Here is a 22085-nt window from a genome sequence, read left to right on the forward strand (position 1 = left end):
CGGATCAACTCGTAGGCCAGCCTACTTGTTTTTTTTTTTTTGGATTTTCCTTCTCTCTTTCGATCTCCCCCTCTTTCTTCTTCTGCTTCGGTTGCGATACAGCAGTGGCAACGCATCACGCTCGGCCTCCTCTGCACCCTCCCCACTCTCTTCGGCGATCCCACCTCCTCCGCCCTCCCTCCACCGGCGTGATAGAGAAATTTCAAAAAAATTTCAAATTATTCGAGGGCTTTGGAAGGATAGGTCACTATTTTGAAGTCTTCGAGAATATCAGCGAGGTTCTCAATCTCAAGAAAGACGGGCTTCTTCTACTTGGTCCTCTCCGTGTCCCCTGTTTTGGCGGCGGCAACCACGATGATTGCACTAGCCTTGGAAAAAACGGTCTGGGCCCAGGAGAGGAAGCGGAGTCCGGCCATCTTCCTCCTCTTGTTGTGGTCGCCACCGGGAGAGGGCGGTGAGGCAGAGGCATGGAGGTAATCCAAGGTGAAGCATCTAGTGCTGACGAGAAGGGTGGTGGAGATGGCGAGTAGAAAGACGAAAGATCCCATGAGGAACGGCGTAGCGACTATTGACGACAGTGGATTCGCGCTGCTGGCAACCGCAGGATGGGCGAGGTCGAGGATTTGATCGCTGGAACGGAGAGGGATCAGGTTGTTGAGTGGAGAAGTTAAAGATCGAAATGTATCCCCCCGCCGACACCTCCCTCTCTAGTGCCGCCACCTCTTTCCCGCGGGTGGCGTGCTGGAGGGGGGTGGGTGTGGATCGGCCGTCGGTAGAGAAAGGTGGGGCGGAGGATCAGTCGGGGTTGGAGGGTGGGACTTAGGAGGAAGGGAAGGGAGAAATCAAAAAATAAGAAAAAAAAAAGGGCTAATCCGGTCCTAGCCCACGTGGCCCAGCCCTAACCCACAGTCCAGGTGGGTTAAGATCGGACTAAAAATTTTTAGCCCATTTAAACAAATGGGTCAAATGAACTGATTCATTTTGATAGCCCTATCTATAGGAGATGGCCCGATCTGATCCATTTTGACAGCTGTATCCGCTAAAAAGTGGTTTGATCCGCATGACAGCGTGAGCGTGTAGCGGGGGACTCGAGAATCATATTAACCCGCGGAGCAACGTAAGCGGGCTGTCTCATTCCGCCGCGAGAGCGATGTCCACACCTGGCTTCAACAACCCGTGCGGTGCCCATATCTACAGCCCGGCGGGGCACCGCCTGGTTATATTATCATCTAGAGCTACCGGATTCCACGGCTGGTCTCCATCCTCCCTCTCCTTCCCTCATCGCCATGCGGACCCGTTGACTCCTTCTCGCCCGTCTCCCCCAATCACTTCCCTTCTCTTTCCCTCTCTCGATCTCTTATCCGCTCCTTTTCCCGCTATCCTCCACCCCCTCTTCTTCTTTATCTAACCCTAAATCACGGATTCTTCTCGTCAATGTCGTGGCTGAGATCGGCCGTCAACAAAGCCGTCGAGGTCGGCGGCAAGAACAATCTCACCCGCACCGTCAAGAACTATGCCGACACCGTCGTCCACCACGCTGGCCAGGCCGTCGCCGGCGGGGCCAAGATCATCCAAGACCGCATGGTATCATCCTCCCCAACCCCCTATTTTTGTATTTTATTTTCGAGAAGACCAAGAATTCCATGTTTCTTGCTTCTGATGATGGAGATTTTGTGAATTTAACGGTTCTTGAATCACTTATTACACAAGGGGAACGCCCAAGAACTAGCAACCAGGGTGCAAAATGGAAAAAAAAAAAAAGTCTGGATAAATCTTCTTTAGTCTTTCTTTTTTCACCCTACTCCAAGATTGTGGGTTTATCTTTGTTACTGAATGTACTTTTCCTGTCCTTTTGTAACAAATCTCCGCTTTGGTTTAGAAAAATTGGGAACTTGGAACTAATATAAGGGAGAAGCGATATTCTTGATATATATAGGAAGGTTAAGAGGTTAAGAGCAACAAGAAGATGGTGCCAGGAGCTGGAACGAGATTCCAGACTCTAGAATAGTTATGGGTCCTACTGAATTATTGTGTTCTTTTTTTGAAGGAAGAATTTTTCTGTTCTTTAAGGCTCAAGTTTTACTTTAAAAGAACTGTTCCATTATCGTAGGGTGGCTCTTAACTTTTAATGGTTAGCCTGCATAGGTAGATTAGGCTTTATCATTATGTCTTTACCAGAAAAGCAGCTTTGGAAGAATACCAAAAATCTTTGGATTTTTGGTCCTAGGGAGTTCCTGAGTGCACATTATTATTCCTGCTTAGAGTCAAAAGTTTCATCCACTGCTTGCAAGTTTTCCTGCTCATTTTGCAGGAGTTTTTGATTTTGGAATCTATGGAAACATACCAAATAATATGTGGAAATCCATCAGCTTTCTCATTAGTTTAAGCTAGTCTCAGAATGTATTGGCTGTGCTCATATTAGCAAAAGCCTTTGTCAAGCCTTGGAACACAAGATCTATCATTTGACTCCATCTTGCAACAAGTACAAAAACAGTAATGTGTACAATTGAAAGCATGCTGCCCTGACATCCTGACGCTCATGTGCATTTGCTTTAAGTGTTCGCAGAAAAGTGCAGTATCATGTCTTCCATACCAAAGTTCTGTGCTGGCAATATATGAATAAAAACATTCATTTCAGCTGAGCCAATAAGGCAAATACAGCGATGATATTAAAATGTCATCTTCATATTACATATGTAGCATGTTTTAGAGTTTTAGTTAACATGTGTATTGGCTTATTTGACTCGCATATATTTCCAGGGAATGCGAAATTACAAAAGCTTCAAACTTACTGTGAAAAGATTGGAAGAAGTTGCTGTAACTTGCAGAGGGGAAGAGAGAGTCCAGCTATTAAGAAGATGGTTGGTTGCATTGAAAGAAACTGAGAGATTATCTGGAAGTTCAGTGGATGATAAAACTCCAGAGCAGCCGACATCTTCTGATGAGGCAAATTCATCTCCTAGAAATGCTTCGTTGGTGAGTATATCAATTGCTTTTTGGTTTTCTTGCGATGTTACTGTTTTTGATTGTGTCAGATAAATAAGGGAAACATTTATTTTGTTGATTTGACTGTCCTTAAATGAGGTTTGCTTTCTAGACTTTGCAACTATTGATTCTTTACTGGATGATAAAGGTAGGAGATTTGCTGTGGAGGCATCACTAGAAGGGTCTTATGTTCTTCTGAACAATGAAACTAACAGCAAACTATAGTGATATCTTTTTCCTTTTCCTTTCTTTTCCCCATATGTTTCTGGTCCAGCTGAACCTGCTAGCGAAAATTGAGGACCGCAGTTCATGGCATGGTTAATCCAATTTGCACAAAATGAATGTCAAACTAGATATCCTGTTTCTCTTAATTGTTAGAATGATGATGAATAATAGTTAATGCAACTTTATTTTCCTCACTTTACTGCTCCCTTTTTTCTTAGATTTTGCAATTTCCTCCCTCCATTTTTCATCTATTTTGCACTTCATGCCCTGTGCATGTGATGTATGTTGTCCAGCTTGACATATAAGCTTGATGCATGACCAATCCATTGCGTTTTCTTTTTTTCTCCCTTCCTAATTCTCTTATTTGTTAATGTGCATGATTTAGATCTGTTGAAAGAACTGTCTAGTGTTCATTAATGCACCGTAAGTTTATACGTAGAAATAACACAGTTAAACATGGATGCAACCTTAATAAACTGTCTTCTTCTGTCTCCTCACCTAAAATTTGATGAATGAAAGTAATAGTTTTTATTAGATTTGAGCTAATATGAAAAGTTTATTTAATGTTTTAATGAAACCTATTGCTCTTAGTAGTTGTTCACATAGGATAACTATCTGATGTTTCAATGTTGCCTGCCCGTTGCTTTATTTTGTTATGAACAGATTTTATTTTTTGATTCTGATATGGGGGGTGAGCCCATGAATTTCCGCGACATGTTTCTTCATAGTCAAGCTCTTGAAGGCATCACATTGTCCATGGTGAGTTTTGCGACATTTACTTTTTAATGTTGAGTTTGATTCTTAGTTCAATGTAAAAATAAGGTTTGGAAGACATGTCTATTCTATCTGGCTCTCAGATCAATTAGAAGGGATCATTCAGATAGTTGTTTTTGCTTTTGAAAAAAACTCATAAATTGGCTGGATATCTGTTAATCATTTGTACTATCGATTGTGGGTGCACTAATTTTGCTTCTCATATCGTGACATCCATATCATAATTTTTTGAGTTAGACAATCTATGCTTTCTTTTAAATTATTTCATGATTGAGGCAAAATTTGTGATCTTTAGAATTTGACATCTGCATATTATGGTGGAATTGGAGTTTGGTTGACATTTTTTTAAGTCATTCTTTGCTTTCAATCTAACTAATGCATGGATGCCTGACAACTGGAGCTCAACATGTGCAATGCATGTCCAGTCAAAATTACTTGTGGACCTTCTGTCAAAATGACTGGCAGAACACTCCTTTTGTGAATAGTTAGAAGGAAGTGGTTTCCATCAACCAATTTGTCATAACTGAATTTTTCTCAGACAGGAGAGTAGAAGTCTAGCATAAAGTCGGATCATTTTTGTGTCTGCTGAGAGAGGTACTGCCATAGCTTAAGGTGTTTTGCTGTGTTTGGGATGGTTGGATGCAAGATTTTAGTTGCCATCAACCATTTGATGTTGTAAACGTACACAAGAGAAAGGGCTTGTGGTCAATCTCTGATCTTAAAGGTTTTTTAGTGATTAGGATTAAAGATGACGGAAGGAAATGCAGTTTGGCAGGTGAAGGGATTGAGTAGATTTGTAGTGAATGTAGCAGTTTCCAAATTTCCATATTCAGTGACTAAAAGAATCTGAAGTGATCCAATTTAATTGCCTAAATGAATTAAATTTAGGACTTCCAATTTTCTGTGCCCAGTGGAGTAGCCTGAAACCCTGTGTTAAGCACTTTTTTTTTTCTTTCTAGAAACTTTAAGATGATAATTTTGCAAAATATAGTGAAAAGTGCCCCATTTACAGAATATGGAAACTTTAGCCTTGGTTATAATCTTTCTTTTTGTTTTTCTGATGGGAAATTCTCTTTATTAAATTTTGATATGGTTGATGGGGACAGGACATGTGCAGTAGAAATTGCACCTGGAGATTTAGGCTCATTTGGAGTCCCAATAATTGAGATAGTAGATGATTGAGTTGAGCATCTTAAGACAGACAAGATCTTGACAAGTAATGTTTATTTCACTCAATTTATGGCCAGTCATCTATTTCTCACATAATTGAGCTTTTTGCATAATATACTCTATGACCTAAAGATGCCTTTTGGCAGCACCATTTCATACTTCAAATGCTTTATTTACGTTGACCATATGGACTGAGTCATGCTTGTGGATTGTCATAATCAGTTTTCTCTTTGTGGAAATAACAGTTTGCAGTATTTTCTGAAGAATGACAACCTTTATTTGCTCTGGCCTAAGTGTCACATTTTTCTATTGCATTCCATTTTAGGGATTGTTCTTGCTGATCATGGAAGTTAACCGCAGGTTAACTCTTTTCTCTGACTCAGATTCTGGAAGCTCCGAATGAGGAAGAAGTTTCTCTGCTCTTGGAAATTTTTGGGTAAGAGTCTACTTGCCCTTATTGTTTTCCTAGTTTGCTATTTTCAACATTATGTTTTTGCTTCTATCTTCATGTATAGTTTAGATTTGTATTCTTTGGCAGCCAGTGTGATCTGAAAATTGTCTGTTGGTTAACAATTTCCAGATAATGATGTGTCAATTTGTGCAGAAGTAGTTTTGCTGACCACAGTGACATTGTTAAAGATGATGCTGTTAGAATGAGAGATCTGTTTAATATTTATATTTCAAACATCATATTACACAACAATTGATTTCTCTAGATTATTTAGCATATCGGTGTTTAGGGTATTGACTGCATACTGAGCACCTAGAATTGAGAATTTAAATAACCTCTTGTTCTCTTCAAGCTGTCCTACAAAACGCCTGTCTCTGAAGCTCCAATGAGTAAAGCCAAAGTGATGACTTTGAACAGAAAGAATTCCTTACCAAAAAAAAAAGAAGCAAGAATTAGGTGGAGTCATGCTTCTATTGATGTCACTTTGGGTGTACTTCAACAGGACACTCCTGAGGTTTGGATTTGTAATATAAATAATTCATGGAAGTTTACCCTTTCTTGTCCCACCTTTTTTTTTTTGTTTTTGGTTTATTTTGTAGTTCTTTTCTTTTTATGCTTAAACATTGAGAAGCATTTTAAATTCACCTGTATTGAAATCTTTGGCACCCTGTCAGTCTTTTCTGAATACTTGTGACTTATAGGGCAATTTTACCTAAATAATATTAATTTTAAAAAAAATTATGAAAATAATGCTCTTTATAAAATATTTATCAAAATATTATCCAAAATAAAGTCGTCCTATCATAGGGTGACTTTATGTGCTGACACACCACAACTCACGCATGTAAATGACTGAGTCAGCAGTCTAGAGTCATCCTACAAAAGAGCAACTCTATAAGTTACCCTATGGTTGCCGCCCTATGATAGAGCGACTTCGACCCCGAACTTGCATTGAGAGACCACTAGACTCTCCAACCACCAAAAGGGAGATTGGGGGGGGGGGGCACGGGGAGGGGCGGCGGGGGCCGATAGGGAGAGGGTCGGGGGATCGAGAGGGAGAGAGACAGGGTGTTTGTTTTTTTTTTTTTTTTTAAGTGACAGAGAGAAGGGAGAGAGGAGTTTAATCTCCCCTCTCTCCCGACTAAACCCCTCTCTCCATCACTTAGAAAAAAAAAAAAGAAACCCAAACACCCCGCCCCTCTCCCTCTCGGTCCCTCGACCCTCTTCCTCTCAGCTCTCTCGGTCCCCGCTGCCCCTCCCCACGCCCCCTCCCATCAACCTCCCTTTCGGTGTTGGAGAGTCTAGTGGTCATTCGGTGTAGGGCTGGTGGTTACTCAAAATCGCCCTATCATTAGGTGACTCTGTAAGTCGCCCTACTATAGGGCGACTTATAGGGTCGTCTTATCATAGGACGACTCTACGTTGGTGGAGTAGGGTGACTTATAGGGTTGCCCTATCATGGGGTGACTCTACGTTGCTGACTCCACCATCCACATGGCGTGACTTGTGGTGAGTCAGCACATAAAATGGCCCTATTATAGGGCGACTTTGTTTTGGACAGTATTTTGATAAATATTTTGTAAAGAGTATTATTTTTATAATTTTTTTTTAAAATAGTATTGTTTAGGTAAAATTGCCAACTTATAGGGTTTTCTTTCTCCATTGTGTTAATGTATTTCTTTCTGTTATATGTATATTTTTCTTTTTTTTTTTTTTTTTTGAGTTATCTATCCCTGCCTCCTCCCCCTTTCCTCCGAAAACAGGTAAAGAAGGAAAAAGAGGCTGTTGTATATTATCAGAATTAATTTTATTGATTTATGATGCAGTACTAGGAATTTCATCACTTCCGATCCTTCTGTGTACTAACTATTTCCTTTGGTAATAAACAGAATAACGGTTCATAATATTTGTTGTCTCCATTGGTTTAGATTACTCTATCATGCATTATGTATGGATCTTGGAAAGTAGTGTTTATTTATCAATTTTGATTTTTGTCATTGTAAGTTGTTGCTGTATGCCTTTTTATCATTTTTTGTAATGTGTCCATCTGCATTGCGCTAATTAGTGTTATTCCATGGTCTCTGTACCATATTTTCGAATCGTACTTGCATCTTTAGATGAAGAATGATGCTGTTATGCAGCTTTCTCTATTTCTAAGAAATAATGTGATTGCACTAGCTATTCATTTTATTACAATAATTACTGGATACTTATAGACTATTATCCAAAGTTCATCGGTTCACTTAGGTTTAGCAATGACTTTTTAACCTATTTTAGAGTAGTCATATTGTTTTGAGGTAATATTCAATGTTACGATTCAACAATTCTGAAGTTTGGAGGAATCTCAAATGCTCCAACTGTTAGCCAAAAGTTGCCAAAACCACAAAGACTTGCACTTTCTTTTATGTTTGTTATTTTGGGTTTGATGATTTTGCATACTAAGCTTTTTTTGGGTCAATTACCTGCAGACTCTGTTTTACAGGAGGGAAGGAAGTCCATAATGCAATTATGAGTAGTATACAGGACTTGGCAAAAGCATTCTCAAATTACCAAGATGAAGTATTGGTATATCTCTTACCCAATTATTTTCTTTCCATCATCAAACAGAATTTCTTTTATGGCTGTTCATACACACACACATGCGCATATGTATGTGTATTATATATATATATGTATGTATGTTTGTGTGTGTGTGTGTGTGTGTACGTATACACACACACACACACATGTATACACATATATATACATATATGTACACACACGCACATATATATATATACATACACATACGTACATACGTAGATATATACATACATATATATGTATGTATGTATGTATCTATATATCTGTGTGCATGTGCGTGTGCGTTACATACGTAGATATATACATACATATGTATATGTATGTATGTATGTATGTATGTATGTATGCATGTATCTATATATCTGTGCGTGCGTGCGTGTGTGAGCCGGACATGCATGATACTGGGGGGTCCCCAACTGTCTGTGCATGTGGCCAGCATGTTCCTGGCATGAACCACTATGGCAAGATGCTTTGATCCATGTGTACAGTGTGTGTGTGTGTGTGTGTGTGAGAGAGAGAGAGAGAGAGAGAGCTGGACATGCATGATACTGGGGGGTCCCCAACTGTCTGTGCATGTCCCTGGCATGAACCACTATGGCAAGATGCTTTGATCCATGTTTTATGCAAATTTACTCACCTTGCTTTACAATGAATTTGAACTTTTTTCTTTAGAAAAAATCTTAAATCTACATGTTTCATATTCTATATAAATATTGTATTTGCTTTTTCTTCATGTTACAATAAACACGTCAACTTTAGATGACATGCTAGTTGGTATGGTTCTTATTTTTTCTTGTTAGCATGAGAACTGAAGTGTTGCCACCTAAAGGATGCTATTATTATTACAGCTAAACCATGTTCCTTTCCTAGTCCATCTTTTACTGTCTGTATAAGCAAGTCTGATCATCAAATAGTTGCTTAATCTCATTTAAAAGCTTCATTTTCTGCATGTCATGTTTTACAATGATGGTTTTGCTTCCATCCTTTCTTACGCATTGATGATTTGATATATATATATATTGTAATGCTTTCTTTTTGTCTAGAGATATTGTACAAGGTAATACATTGCTTTAAATTGGACAATTTTATAATCATCTGCATGTGGTGTAATTTTGATATGGTGACGTTTTCAGGTAAAACAGGAAGAATTGCTTCAGTTTGCGCAATGTGCTATTTCAGGACTTAAAGTAAATGCTGAACAATCAAGGTTGTCAAATAAACTTTGGTTTCTTGTGCTTTTATCTTTTTTACCCGAGCAAAAGAAGGTGGTCATCCACCTGTTTCATTTATGTGGTGTGAATCCAAGATCCCTAAGAGCTGGACCAAGAATTAGATTCCTGGTGCTTTGGTCATTCATTGCCCTTGTTTGTGCTTCTGTCTAGAGTTGCAGTCATTGGTTGTTTCTTTAACTTATTGTGTTTTATTATTTTTCTTCTCCAGTTTTTTGTACATTTGCTGAAGAAAATCACTCTGAGGTTGATGTTAGAAGATCCAAACTTGTAGAATTGGATATACATATTTTGTTGTTTGCATGCCAAACTTTTTGTGACTTAGCATCAGATTTGGATCCTGTTCATGATGAAGCATGATTAGGTTGTTCTTGATTAGTGGAATTTATTGAAGAATGTGTTGATCTTCAAGATTTTTATAGAAGTGGACCTTTTGAGGTGATCTTTCGATATAAGCGAAGTATGATTTCAACCATGGGCAATGTATAACTGGAAAGTATTGATCATCCATACATATATTGAAGATTTTGTATTGACTAGATGACTTTCTTACTAGTCTTTATGTGTTATATATTTCTTCAAATTTTCATTGCCGGTATATCGAAGTACATGCCAAATAGGTGCCAGTCATAATATGGGAATATATCAGGAACCATGGGCAGCGGAAAGAAATGATTGTAGGGTTACGTATGATTCTTTTCACAAATAACATGATTGTAGGGGGTATCACCATATTATGTACCTTTTTGCCATCATTGTTTTCCTAGCCTGGTTACAAAGTTTCGAAACTGGTTATCTTGCTAGGGTAGATCGACCACATATGATATATATTTGATTACAGAGTAGATGCTGAACTCTCAAAGCTGCGGAAAAAGATTGATGGAGTGGAAGCATTGCAGACTCCGTCAGTCGAGGATCACGATGGAGCATCATCTGAAAGGACTTCTCTTGCTACTGTGGAGGTATGCCTAATGCTTCCAAATCAGCATGACAAATCATTATTTGTCTCAAACTACTGTTTTTCTAATGATCGGGTGCTTTTAGGATGTAGGTTGTCTGCTTGTTTGTTACAATGCTTATCACCTAGTAATGATGTCCCTTTAAACGTCATATATTCTTGCATGATATTTTTTTTCCTGATATCTAGTGTACTGAATCCTATTTATGAAATATGTAAGAGAATTAAAAGCATGATTTTCATATTTTATTCATGCATGAATTTAAATAAATTTATTTGAAATACAATTGTAAGATTCCTCAAATTTGTTTAGATAGACACCCTTTTTCATCTGCCATGTTGTCATGTTTTAATTTTATTGAAGTTCTCAAATCATGATATAGGGATTGGTTCTAGATCTAAGATATTAAGATGGCGCTGCATGGTACATTTCTCAAGGCATTAGTAAATAATGATAAACTATGTGACATGCTTATGTTATCCCTTTGCACTTTATATGCACCCATGAATCCAACTTTTCATTTTTCTCAACCAGCCTACTGCTTTTGTCACACCCATTTGCGTTTCTATCATGCATGAGTGTGCAATCTTCTGATTACTATTTTTGTTATTAGTCTTGATGAGTATATGACTCTGCCATAGTGTTCTAGAGTATAGTGCATACCCGTAGTTGGTTCTTTCATATTTGTATTGTTGAACTTCCATAAGAAGCTTTTGCAGAAGTTTGTCATATAAGACATATTTTTATGATACCTACTGCTGGTATTTATCTTCTACAAAATTGTGTTGCTCGATGACTGATTTTGCAGAAATTTTTTATTAGATTTTTTTTTCAAGAAATATATATCTTATCACGATATTTACAGGATTGTACTGGTTGTTCATTTTCATGAATTCTCAATGTACAGTTCCCATGATGCTTTTATGGATTGCTTGTCAAAACAAATTGTTTATCATGAGACAAAAATTAGCATTGTCAAGAATGGCTGTTGAAGACTTTATGTAAGTTGTAATGAGTGCTATTGCAGCAGTAAGGAATATTCTCTTAAATAATAATCTGACTAAGTAATAAGAATTTTGGGTGGTATGGGTTAATTGACTTGCAAAGGAAGTGGATGCAAATAAGTATTTCAAGTTGATGATGCTGAGGTGCATGTTTACTAAGATAGGGAGGACGTGGCCAGACATTGGCAGAATGGGTTTTAAAGAGCATGACAGTTGTATTCATAACTTGATTTAGTCACTTGATTTAATCACTTAATTTTAGGAAGAAATAACTTGGTGGGATTGACAAAGCTGGTCTCAGATATTTGAAGCAAGCTTTGTTGGTCTTGGTGGTTGGTCAGTCGAGAACATTTGCTTAATTTATATTGAGTGTTTAAGTTGTAAATAATGTTCCTACTTGTAGTGAGATGCCATCTTGAAAACCATCAATTCATTCAAATTTACCATGCCTTTCTGTATGATACATTTGCAGTGAACCTTCTTAGTTTATCTTGATTGTTGCCATTATGTTGCTTGGATTGTTTATGATCCATTCATGTTCAAGTTTCTAATTTGATTTTGTAGGCTCTAAAAGATGCACTGGCAGAAGTTCGCCTATGCTCTAGACTTGTACTACTCTTACTAAAGAAGAAGTCCATAAACAGTGGGGACTCATTAGAAATTCGCTCTCAGAAGGCATGCTCATGGTTTCTTTCCATCTTTGATCATTGAAAATTGAATTATGTAAATCTATATACTTTTTATATTGATGCTAATTTCCATATTTAGACCATGTAGTACAATATGCTTTTGCCTTGTCATCTGGCAGCAGCCCATGCTAGATTTATGCAATGATGGTTTATGCAATATATCAAGTTTTTTTTTTTTTAACCATGACTTCTGAAGAACCTTGCATTACAAGTGATAATTATCTCCCAGTATTCTCCTGATCTCACTAGCTTTACCTTGAATATCTATGTAAGTATGTATTGTAATCTTTTCTACTGGGGCCTTCCACCGGCATAATACTAAAGGTGGTAGGGCTAATTCTTTGTTTCTTTCACTACCTTTTGAATTCAACATTGTCCACATGGATTTCTTCACAAACTAGGATTTTGGTTAAAATTTTGGCACTTTGCATTCTGCACAAACCATTCCTACAATGCTGTTTGGGCATTATTTAACCTTTGAATATCGAGATATTTGTGCCTGGTATGGAAGGCAGCGTTACACGGGCACTGAGAATGAATGAATGTGTTAGGGCAACGACCTCTAAGAATATCACAAAGGGACATTTTATTGCAATAAAATGAATAAATATATAATTATACGGCTTGATTTGTATGTTGACAAGTAGACTAGTTAAGTACATATTTTGTTAAAAAATTTAAGCCTTTAAATTTAGTAGCAGATATAAATAACATTTAGTAGCAGATATGGTTAAAATTTGTAGTGTCGTCACTTTAACACCTGAACATTTCAATAAAAATTATTGGCAAGCTAACATTGTGATGACATAAGCAAGATATCCCATTTATGCATGTCCTACCAGGGTCGAGTGCCTGAAAGGCCTGGTACTTTGAATTTTAAAATATCAAATGTTCAGGTAGCAGTTGTTATAAGAATGCTGTAACTATCATTAGGCACATTGATGATGAATGTTATTCTCATAATAACTGATCATTTATTTTATAGTAATTGTTCTTGCGATAGATGCATAGCATATTCAACTGCACAATAAACATTCAAAACTTTTTCTTTCTTTTTAATGTTTGAAGTTGCACATTCTGTCTTTTCTTACAATTTATCTTTCATCTGCAGAAACTATCTTCTTGACAACTCTTCCTACAAAATTTTCGATTTTATGAAACTTCATTTGTCAAGTTCATACAAATTAGTCATTCAATATTTTCTTCTTGAATCTATTATCACAAAGAATAGATCTGTATTCTATAATTGCATATTCCAGTTAATGAAATTCTTCTTTTGATTTCCTTTTCCAATGTTTTGTGTAAACAAATGGCAGGTTGATAAGTTGAAGGTACTAGAAGAATCTCTTGCCAACTCTTGCTCCAAGGCAGAAAAACGAATACTAGATCACAGGTCTTAAATAGTTCTATTCTTTTCATTATCTTTTGTGATCTATTAATTGAATTATGAGCTTGCATTTTCTTGGATGTTACAATTATTTCTTGATGGATATTTCATGGATAACAATAATATGATAAATTTACTTGTTTTTTCATGCATGGGAGAGTAAGTAGGGGCTTGGCAAGGGTGAATGTTCAAATATGGATGTTGATTTTGGGGAAAAATTTGATATTTGTTATTTCACATATGATATTGTGTTTATTTATGAGATGTGAGATATTAGATTTCAGAAATAGTAGTACCAAGACAAAGTGCATGGCTTGCTTTTTTTTTTTTTTCTTTTGTGAAATTTCTATGTAATCAAGGAAGTATAATTTGGGAACAAAAGCTTTGCTAAATGGATTTTTAAAAGCATCTTGGTTTCATTATCTGAAGATTCACTGTGATGTTTTAATCTGCAAATACGTATGGTGAATTAAGGGGTTGGTGCAATCATCAAATATCATTGGTTTGCTAAGTAGCACAATATGGGATGTGTGAGATTTATCCTGGACTGGCCGGAGGCTGTTTCCACGACAACATGCCAAATCCAGTAGGTGCTATTACATGAATATGTCCAGAAGAGGAAATGGTCCACTGCTTTGCAAGATGGAGTTTTTTTGGGGTAAGGCACCTATCATGTTGGTCTCCATTCTGTGGTGATGACAAATAGCAAGACTTGGTCTTGGGCAGTATTTGTCATTGCTGCCAGATGGTTCTTAAGTAAAAGCTTTTTGTTAATAAAAACATCTACAATTGACAGTTGTATGAGGAAGGAGAAACGATGAGAGAGAATTGGAGTATGAGAGAGAAGGAAGTAAGATCCTCTAAAGGACTGTTCTCAGGAGATCTGAATGCAAGACCAAGATGATGTAGATAATATTGATGGTTATTGTTAGTTTCAGCCTGCTGGAAGCGGTGAAAAAACAAGTATTGAAAACATGGCATATGGATGGCTTATAAAGGGAGATTGTTAAATATTTGGATGAGAAGAACCATGTCATAATAAATGATGTGTTATTCCAGTGTTTTCTTTGGGAAGTGGTTTGGGGGGTGGGGGGTGGGCTGTTAAGCTAGCAAACAAGGTTTGCCATGTTGGTATCAAATACTGAACCGGTACCATCCTATTGCAGTATGCCAGTATCAGTACATGGTTTGGTATGATACAGCTTAGCATGTCAAATATCGGTGTGGTACAGCATACCGGTTTGGCACGCGTATGGTATAGGTGCTAACCGGTATGGCAAATCTTGCTAGCAGATGTTTGTTTTCCTCTTTCGCTTTATTCTTATTGGTTCTTCTCCGCTTTCATGTTTCTTGTACCCCTTACATGTATTTTCTTATCTGTTTGAATTTTATCCTTTGATCTTGTATTTTTGTGTTTTTTTTTTTTCTTTTTTTTTGGGGGGGGGGAGGGTTTACTTGAAATAAGCAATCCCAAAAAAAGAAATATTAATGAACCATATGGATCTTAATTGCTTGAATCACAAAAGTTATCATCATCATCATTCAAGGGATCCAGCATCTTTGTATGGTTGTTTTGGGTAATTTGTTTGTTCATTGAGGGGATGCTCTGTTATCATGGACATTTCAAATATGTTGTTTTTGCCTTCTTTGACCTACTTGTTTCCAAAATGTCTTGAATTTCACCAATCATTAGTTATTTCTTGATATACTAAGGTGTAAAATGTTTTAATACAAGTGGCCTCTTCATTATAGTAATGCAATCTAATATTTTTTCTAAAGATTGCTGATCTTTTAAAATTATGTTATTGCTACACCTTCCTACATAAACAAATTATTAATTCACTGATGCTTTCATGTATATTAAAAGCAGGCATCAAAAAGAGGAGGCTCTCAACTTTCGTGTGGCTAAAGCCAATGAAGTTGGTGAGATAGAGAAGGTAAATTACTGGTAGGATAGTCCAGACTCAATTACGTATGAACCTGCTTAGTATCATTAATAACTTTTGTCATTCAAATCAGGAATTGGTCACGGAGATTGCTGGGCTGGAGAAGCAAAGAAATGAATTAGAAGCTGCATTGAAGAAAGTATTAACCCTGACACAAAACTTCATGTTCTCACTTTTTTGAAAGATTTTTAATTCTCTACGGTCCTAAGGCTCTTGTTAGACTTATATTTTACCTTTTGGTCATGCTTTAATTGCAAGGTCTTGCAACTGGCATGATATTACTACATGATTGTACCAAATAGGAGATTGAGCTCTTTCAAAGTCCAAAAATGGCTTACACGAGACCTTGCATAGTGTTGCAACTATAATTTCATATGTTTGGATGTGCTTTGATCTTATTAATACACAATTGTACAAAATAGAAGATTGAACTCTTTTAATTTCCACAATAGCTTAATGAGAGACATTCCAAAATCCAAAGTGACACTACTATAATTTCATATGTTTGGAGGATACTGTATCTTCTTTCCTTTATCAATAAAATGGATGGCACTTTTGCCTTCCTTCTCATCAAAAAAAAAAAAAAAAAAGGTTTGGAGGATAAAGTATCTTCTCCCATTTAACATACTTTCCTTCTCTATCACAATTTAAAATTTGCTTATTGGTTGGTTATATTCAATATGTCTTATTTTGGATGTATATGGCATCATTTTTACTACAATTTCAGGTTACTTTTTAAATAGAAATGTGGCTTGTTATGGTTAATTTCATGGAATTCCGTATCGTTCCGAACCGTCCGATACATCCTATACCCTACCATATCGGTAGCGTACCGGCATGCCAAACTGCCATGTACCGACACAGGTGTGCCGTATCATACCGCATACGGGCACTATGGTGAGATTTCATTGGGACGGGATCCAGTACCGAGACAGTGAACATTGGTTAATATAGATCAAAACTTAGATAACTTTCTTTTCCTATTGTGTGATTACCTAATAGTTCTTCATATGGCTGAAATTGGGTTAAATCGAATGCTAGTATATCCAATCTATATTTGTTTTCATTGATGGATGTAAATATGGATATAGATTTTAGTCAGATGCAAAAATTCATATCCATATTTGTTTTAAACAAATATGGATATAAATTAGATAGTGGAAGTATGGATATAAATATGGGTATAAGTCAGATAATTAAACTTTGTAGCTACAGAAGATGTTACTATGTCGATACTAAATCAAATCAATAGCACATTAATATGGTTATATATTTTCCTTAAAAGTTATTCAGTCTTATTTAAAATTAAATAAAGTTACAAATAGAATTAGATATTCAGATATGGATTAGACAGTTGTCTTTCCATATCTATATCCATTTTTCTTTGATGGATATGGATACAATTACGGATATTAGTCGGATGCTCAAATTTCTGTCCATATCCGGATCATCGGATACAAAAACGGATCCGGACGGATATTATCCGTCCACTTTCACCCCTAGTTCTTCAATATTCTCCTTGATCAATGGCACAAGTTTGTCATACATAGATCTTGTGGATCTCATTTATTTTTTTAGAAGGATCTGAAAAGCAGAATCAACACTATCATTCTTATGTTGAGGGGAGAGTGTGATGGTGCAATTATGGATATCTATAGTAAGAACACAAGTAGTGACTTTGACATTTATATACATATGATCGTGCTGATTTGAACTCTATGTTTATATTGCTTGGAAGTCTAATTACTCAAATCAATCTTGTATGGAGTTGGATCTGAATCCTGTCTAACATTCTACTAATGGTAACTCAGAAATTTCATCTATTGTTTATGCTTTGATCTGCACTCAAGTTTTGAACTGGATTATGCAATGTAGGTCAATATTTCTTTGTCAGCTGCTGTTGCACGCCTTAAGAAGACCAGGGAGGAGAGAGATCAGTTTGATGAAGCGAGCAATCAGATTGTTGCACATTTGAAAGCCAAGGTTTCAGACTCCTCTCTGATCTCCGTTCTCTCAACATAGAAATTTCTGGGAAAATATGTTGAGTCAATTCATTATAATAATCTGAGAAATCTTAAAATAGATGTGAGATTTGTCAGTCATTTAATTTCCGTAATTATAGGAGAACGAGCTTTCAAGATCTATTGTGTCATGTAAAGTAGAAGCTGATATTGTCCATACATGGATCAATTTCTTGGAGGATACCTGGCAGCTCCAGTCCTCTTATGCAGAACTGAAGGAGAAGCAGACCAAGTATGCATGTCCTGTTTATATGCCCATAACTATTTACCTCTTTATCCAATTTATGTGTTTTATATCCTGGAAGGAGATAAGACCATCGTGATTCATATTTTCTGTTTAGTTTCATGCTCAATTGCTGGTGAATCTTGGATGAATAATTGCTTTTGTTCATTTTGAATTAATTGATCATATCATTCCTTCTCTCTTTCTTTTCTTTTTCATGTATTCTTACTTGAAGTGATGAGTTGGAAAAATATGGAAACTGTTTTCTGAAGTTGATCAAGTATCACCTTTCTGCATGCCAGGTATTTCTCTTGCCATTTATTTACCTTGAAAGTTTCAAATCTACAAAATTACATGAAAGGTCATCCCTTTGATGTCACCACTGATCTAATGCTGTTATTATCATTATTATCTTTGTTGGTTGTGCTTTTTTTCTGACATAGGAAGAATTGAGGCCTTCTATAAATCGTATTGAGACATTTGTGGATAACCTGAAAAGATTGAACGAAAGGTAGTATGATTATCTTTTGTGATATTTTTCAGTAAATTCGATAACTTATCCTTTGCTTAAGTGATTTCTTTCATATATTTTTGCAAGTGTGGAGGTAACAGAAAGTGCAGACAGTGACATATCTAAAGAATCTAACCCACGGATAGTTCTTGAGGAGGAATATTTGGAAGTTGAGACAAAGGTATGCATCTGTATGTGTGTTCTTGCATTAGAAAATTAAAGACAATGGTTGTTGACTGCTTATTGCAATTTGTACTAAAAACATGTCATGCTGGAATCTGTACTCGACTAGGGTAAAATTAGTGTCAAAGCTATCTTTTTGTTGTCAAAATGTGGTCATGCTAATGTAGTATCATGTAATGGGCTGTGTCGCTTGAAGTTGGGCTTTTACTGTTTTCTGAACCTTGTTATTGAGCCAGACTTGGTTATATGTGAGCAGCACTTAAAGGGTTAATTTTGTCTGTGAAATATGGGTCTGAGATGTCCATCTACATTTCCTCCTCTTCTGTCGATCTCCTCTGCCCTTAAAAAAATAAAATAATTACAAAACTGATTGTCATGAAAAAGAGTAACTAACAAAAAGTATTATAGCTGCAAATTGCAGGTTTCCTTGATGGAATATGTAATGCTTTAGAGATGCTTGATTGAAGTCAGGTGGAAGAGGAAGCCAGCTATACTCATAGTTACAAAGCTGGACTAGATATTGAACCAGCCAAGGGGCTGGGTAGTTTGTCGACTTCTTCAACTGATCAGACTGTTGGAGGGATACACACATACACACGGGCGTATGAACGTATATGTATATATACATACATACATATACATATATACATACGTATGTGTGTGAATATTAGAATAACTAAAATAGTTGCAGACAAATTTGATATTATGTAAGAAAATATGCTAGACTAGTTGATAAATTTTTAAATTTAAATAATAAAACTTTGGAGTTCATATCAAAATTATTCATAGTCGTAAGTCGCATGTGACACAATTGTCATGCATATCCTTAGATTTTGCAAATTATAAAGATTAGCAAATAATGATGATTGGTGTCACACAAGATGTGTCTAAAAGAGATTGATATACGCGTAGACACGCCATGTTGACAGGACAAACAATTACAAAATAATGAGTACTAATTTATGAATTGGTCATCTATCAACCTTACAAAATAATGGCCAAAAAAGAAATTAGCCAGATTAAATAAAAGAAAAACTTCAGAAAAACATATATATATAATAGATACTCTCAATATATTTGGATTATAGAGTTATTAATAAATTGAAGACATTACAAATAAGAGCTATGGCCAGTGGTTGGGGAGGTGGGGGGTGTGTGTGTGTAGCGAGAGAGAGAGAGAGAGAGAGAGAGAGAGAGGAGGTTGTTGTGGCTTGATGTGGGGTGGGTGCAAGGGTGCTTAGGTGAGAATGGTGCTAGACTCTAGGGCCACAAGGTGGGGGGAGGATGTGGCTATTATTGGAGATTGGGGAGCGGAAACCATGCTGTTTCTTGATGTGATTGAAAAGAGTGTGTGCTCGGAGCCCCTATCATGGAATCATCAGTGCCAGTGGTCATCCTTCTCAGAGCCGGAGAGGAATGGAGCTATAGAGCACCAGAGAGGAGAAATTAGGTGTCAAAGATAATAGGATAGACTTGTTGTTTTATTTTAAATTTTATTCTATCAATTTACTAAGTTTTCCTAACATTTCGAGCTTAAAGACGTTTGAAATCAAGGGCAGAGATGTCTTTTTTGCACAGTTTAAGAATTGGTTAAAAACCTGCTGAGTCACTTGGGTTTAGTTGGTCCAATTACATACGCGATCTTCTAGGGAACCAGACCAGCCAGAAGTCCAGCTCAGAGGTTTTTCAATCTGACTGGTTTTGTGGTCTAGTTCTAATAACACTGGTTTTAAGCATTGGTGCAGGCGCGGGGCAGTGGGGCTATATTTTGAAGCAGGTGCAGAACCTTAGGATTTTCATAGAATTTCAAGATTTAAACTTTATATACGGATTGTCTGCCATGTAAAATTTTGACCGGTGCATATCCTGAGTATAGGAACCAAGGAGTGGATGTCTCCTTTGTTTAGATTTTGTTCAGTGCATTCATTTCTTTGCTTAGTTTATTTAAGGATCTTGATGTTGTACACTAGATTAATTTTTGTGATGTTGAATTGCCATTCTTATGGTCTATTTTCTCAGATCGTAATCACCTTCAGTGTGGTTGATCACATGAGGGAGCTGTTTTATGCTGAACAAGGGAACACTTTGAGGTATTGGTTTCTAACATCTAAGCTCTCCTCTTGTGTGCGTGATCTTGGCATTAAGTGTGGCCCTTACCTATTGTTAAAATTTCATTCTCTCCTAAAGAATATGCAAACCACGCTCATTGTTTATGCAGGAAAGATAATTCTGAGATCAAAGAATTATTTGATTCCATTGAGAAAATGAGAGGAGAATTTGAATCCATTGAGAGACCAATACTGGAGATCGAGATGCCTAGAGAAGAGGTGACTGTGTTTGAAGAGAGATCACAAAAAGGTCCATCTCATACTGCACAGACAACCAATTCACCTAAATCCAAGGGGGTTGAGTCTCCCAAGTCAGCCTCTAATTCACCTAGACCCATAGGGGTTGGATCTCCCAAGCCATCTCAAGTGAGAACTGAACAAAACCTGGATCCAGAATCAGAACTGGCAAAACTGGAACTTGAATTTGGAAAAATCAGCAAAGACTATTCAACAGATGAGATTGGTGGCTGGGAGTTTGATGAGCTTGAGCAGGAACTGAGGTCGGGCATTTCAGAATCAAATAAATAGGCCTAAACTGCGTTGGCTGAAGTAGCAGTCATCGAAGTCCCATTCTGTACACACAACATCATCAATATATGGTATGAAGCATGCTCTTCGAACATAAATGGAACTGGATAAATTGTAAGTTTACCTTTTGGGTCTTTTTCCATCTTAGTTTGTATCTATCTGGATAATTTAGATACTGCAACTGTTTTACCTGTTTTTTTCCGGGACAATTTCTACGGTTGCACTGTGTACTTGCATTTATTATGACCATTCTGTTTACCATATCATTGGGTGCCTTGTAAATAATGGGTGTCAAAATACTGACTTTGAGTTGCGTTGAAGGATTTCTGGCCTAGTAAGTAATGATCCCATGTGGTGGTGGCAAGTCCAATTTTCTCTAGTTGTGTCGAGCGTGGTATACAAGCATAATCCACCAGATAAGTGTTGAGTAAGTCTGCCATTAAAGAGGGGTGGGTGGGTATCTTTGCCATTAATGTCAATGGTTTAAAAACTTCACTCAGAATTGATGAAAAATGCCTTCCCAAGATTGGGCTTATTCCATTTAGAGGTGCAATCGACCTGGACCGAGTTGAGTGGTTGGAAGTTCGAGTTCGATTTGATTTAAAATATTTAAATTTAAAATTTAATTTTAAGTCGATCGAGTCTTAATATTTTAAATTTGAATTCGATTTGACGAAAAGTAGATAAAACTCGAGGTTGATTTGATTCAACTCGAATATCAATTGAATCGAGTTCAAATTCGAAATTGAATTTTGATCTACTAATAATATAAATATTTATATTAATATATATTATAAAAAAAATAATATTAATAAAAATATATATAAATTTGAGTAGATTCATGAGCTTTCGAGTCGGGTATTCTATTATTCGAGCTTTCTATTATTCGAGCTTGATTCGAAGAGTTTTTTGAGTTCGATTCGACTATCTGAATTTGATTTGAGCTTGATAATAATCGAGTCGAATTCAAGTAGCTCGCGAGTAGTTTGATTTATTTGTATTCTTAATTTCATCTTATTTTTTTAATTTTTATTGTCACAGTTGACTTCACGTAGATGCGTGCAAGAGGCCCAGGAGTTAAAAGGTAGAAGCCACATGGGCATTCTACT

The 22085-nt window shown here is 36.7% G+C and overlaps 1 protein-coding gene across 2 annotated transcripts; it reads left to right on the forward strand.

Moving 5' to 3' along the window:
- Positions 1 to 1181: 1181 nt before the first annotated feature.
- LOC105057013 (uncharacterized) lies at positions 1182 to 22046 on the forward strand. 2 transcript variants are annotated; one of them, XR_833918.4, is made up of 19 exons: positions 1182 to 1584; positions 2761 to 2976; positions 3874 to 3969; positions 5538 to 5590; positions 8074 to 8170; positions 9322 to 9395; positions 10259 to 10379; positions 11945 to 12055; positions 13386 to 13462; positions 15327 to 15393; positions 15476 to 15541; positions 17278 to 17385; positions 17525 to 17655; positions 17882 to 17948; positions 18090 to 18157; positions 18245 to 18338; positions 20360 to 20430; positions 20559 to 21090; positions 22018 to 22046. XR_833918.4 is itself a non-coding variant. In XM_010939440.4 (18 exons), exons 1-18 carry the CDS (start codon positions 1435 to 1437, stop codon positions 20974 to 20976), a joined length of 2085 nt encoding a protein of 694 aa, XP_010937742.1. In that variant the 5' UTR covers positions 1182 to 1434; the 3' UTR covers positions 20977 to 21239. The 2 variants fall into 2 exon arrangements, 1 of the variants encoding a protein (XP_010937742.1); XM_010939440.4 differs by lacking the exon at positions 22018 to 22046 and having other exon boundaries at positions 20559 to 21239.
- The last annotated feature ends 39 nt before the right edge of the window (positions 22047 to 22085 follow it).

The sequence above is a fragment of the Elaeis guineensis genome, chromosome 14 (assembly GCF_000442705.2).
Source record: "Elaeis guineensis isolate ETL-2024a chromosome 14, EG11, whole genome shotgun sequence".
Taxonomy (NCBI): domain Eukaryota; kingdom Viridiplantae; phylum Streptophyta; class Magnoliopsida; order Arecales; family Arecaceae; genus Elaeis; species Elaeis guineensis.

Coding starts and splice junctions, on each gene's coding strand:
- LOC105057013 (XM_010939440.4), top strand. CDS start 1,435: ATGTCGTGGCTGAGATCGGCCGTCAACAAAGCCGTCGAGGTCGGCGGC. Junction 12,056..13,385: donor TAGAAATTCGCTCTCAGAAG/GCATGCTCATGG, acceptor AACAAATGGCAG/GTTGATAAGTTGAAGGTACT. Junction 17,656..17,881: donor CTGAAGGAGAAGCAGACCAA/GTATGCATGTCC, acceptor TCTTACTTGAAG/TGATGAGTTGGAAAAATATG.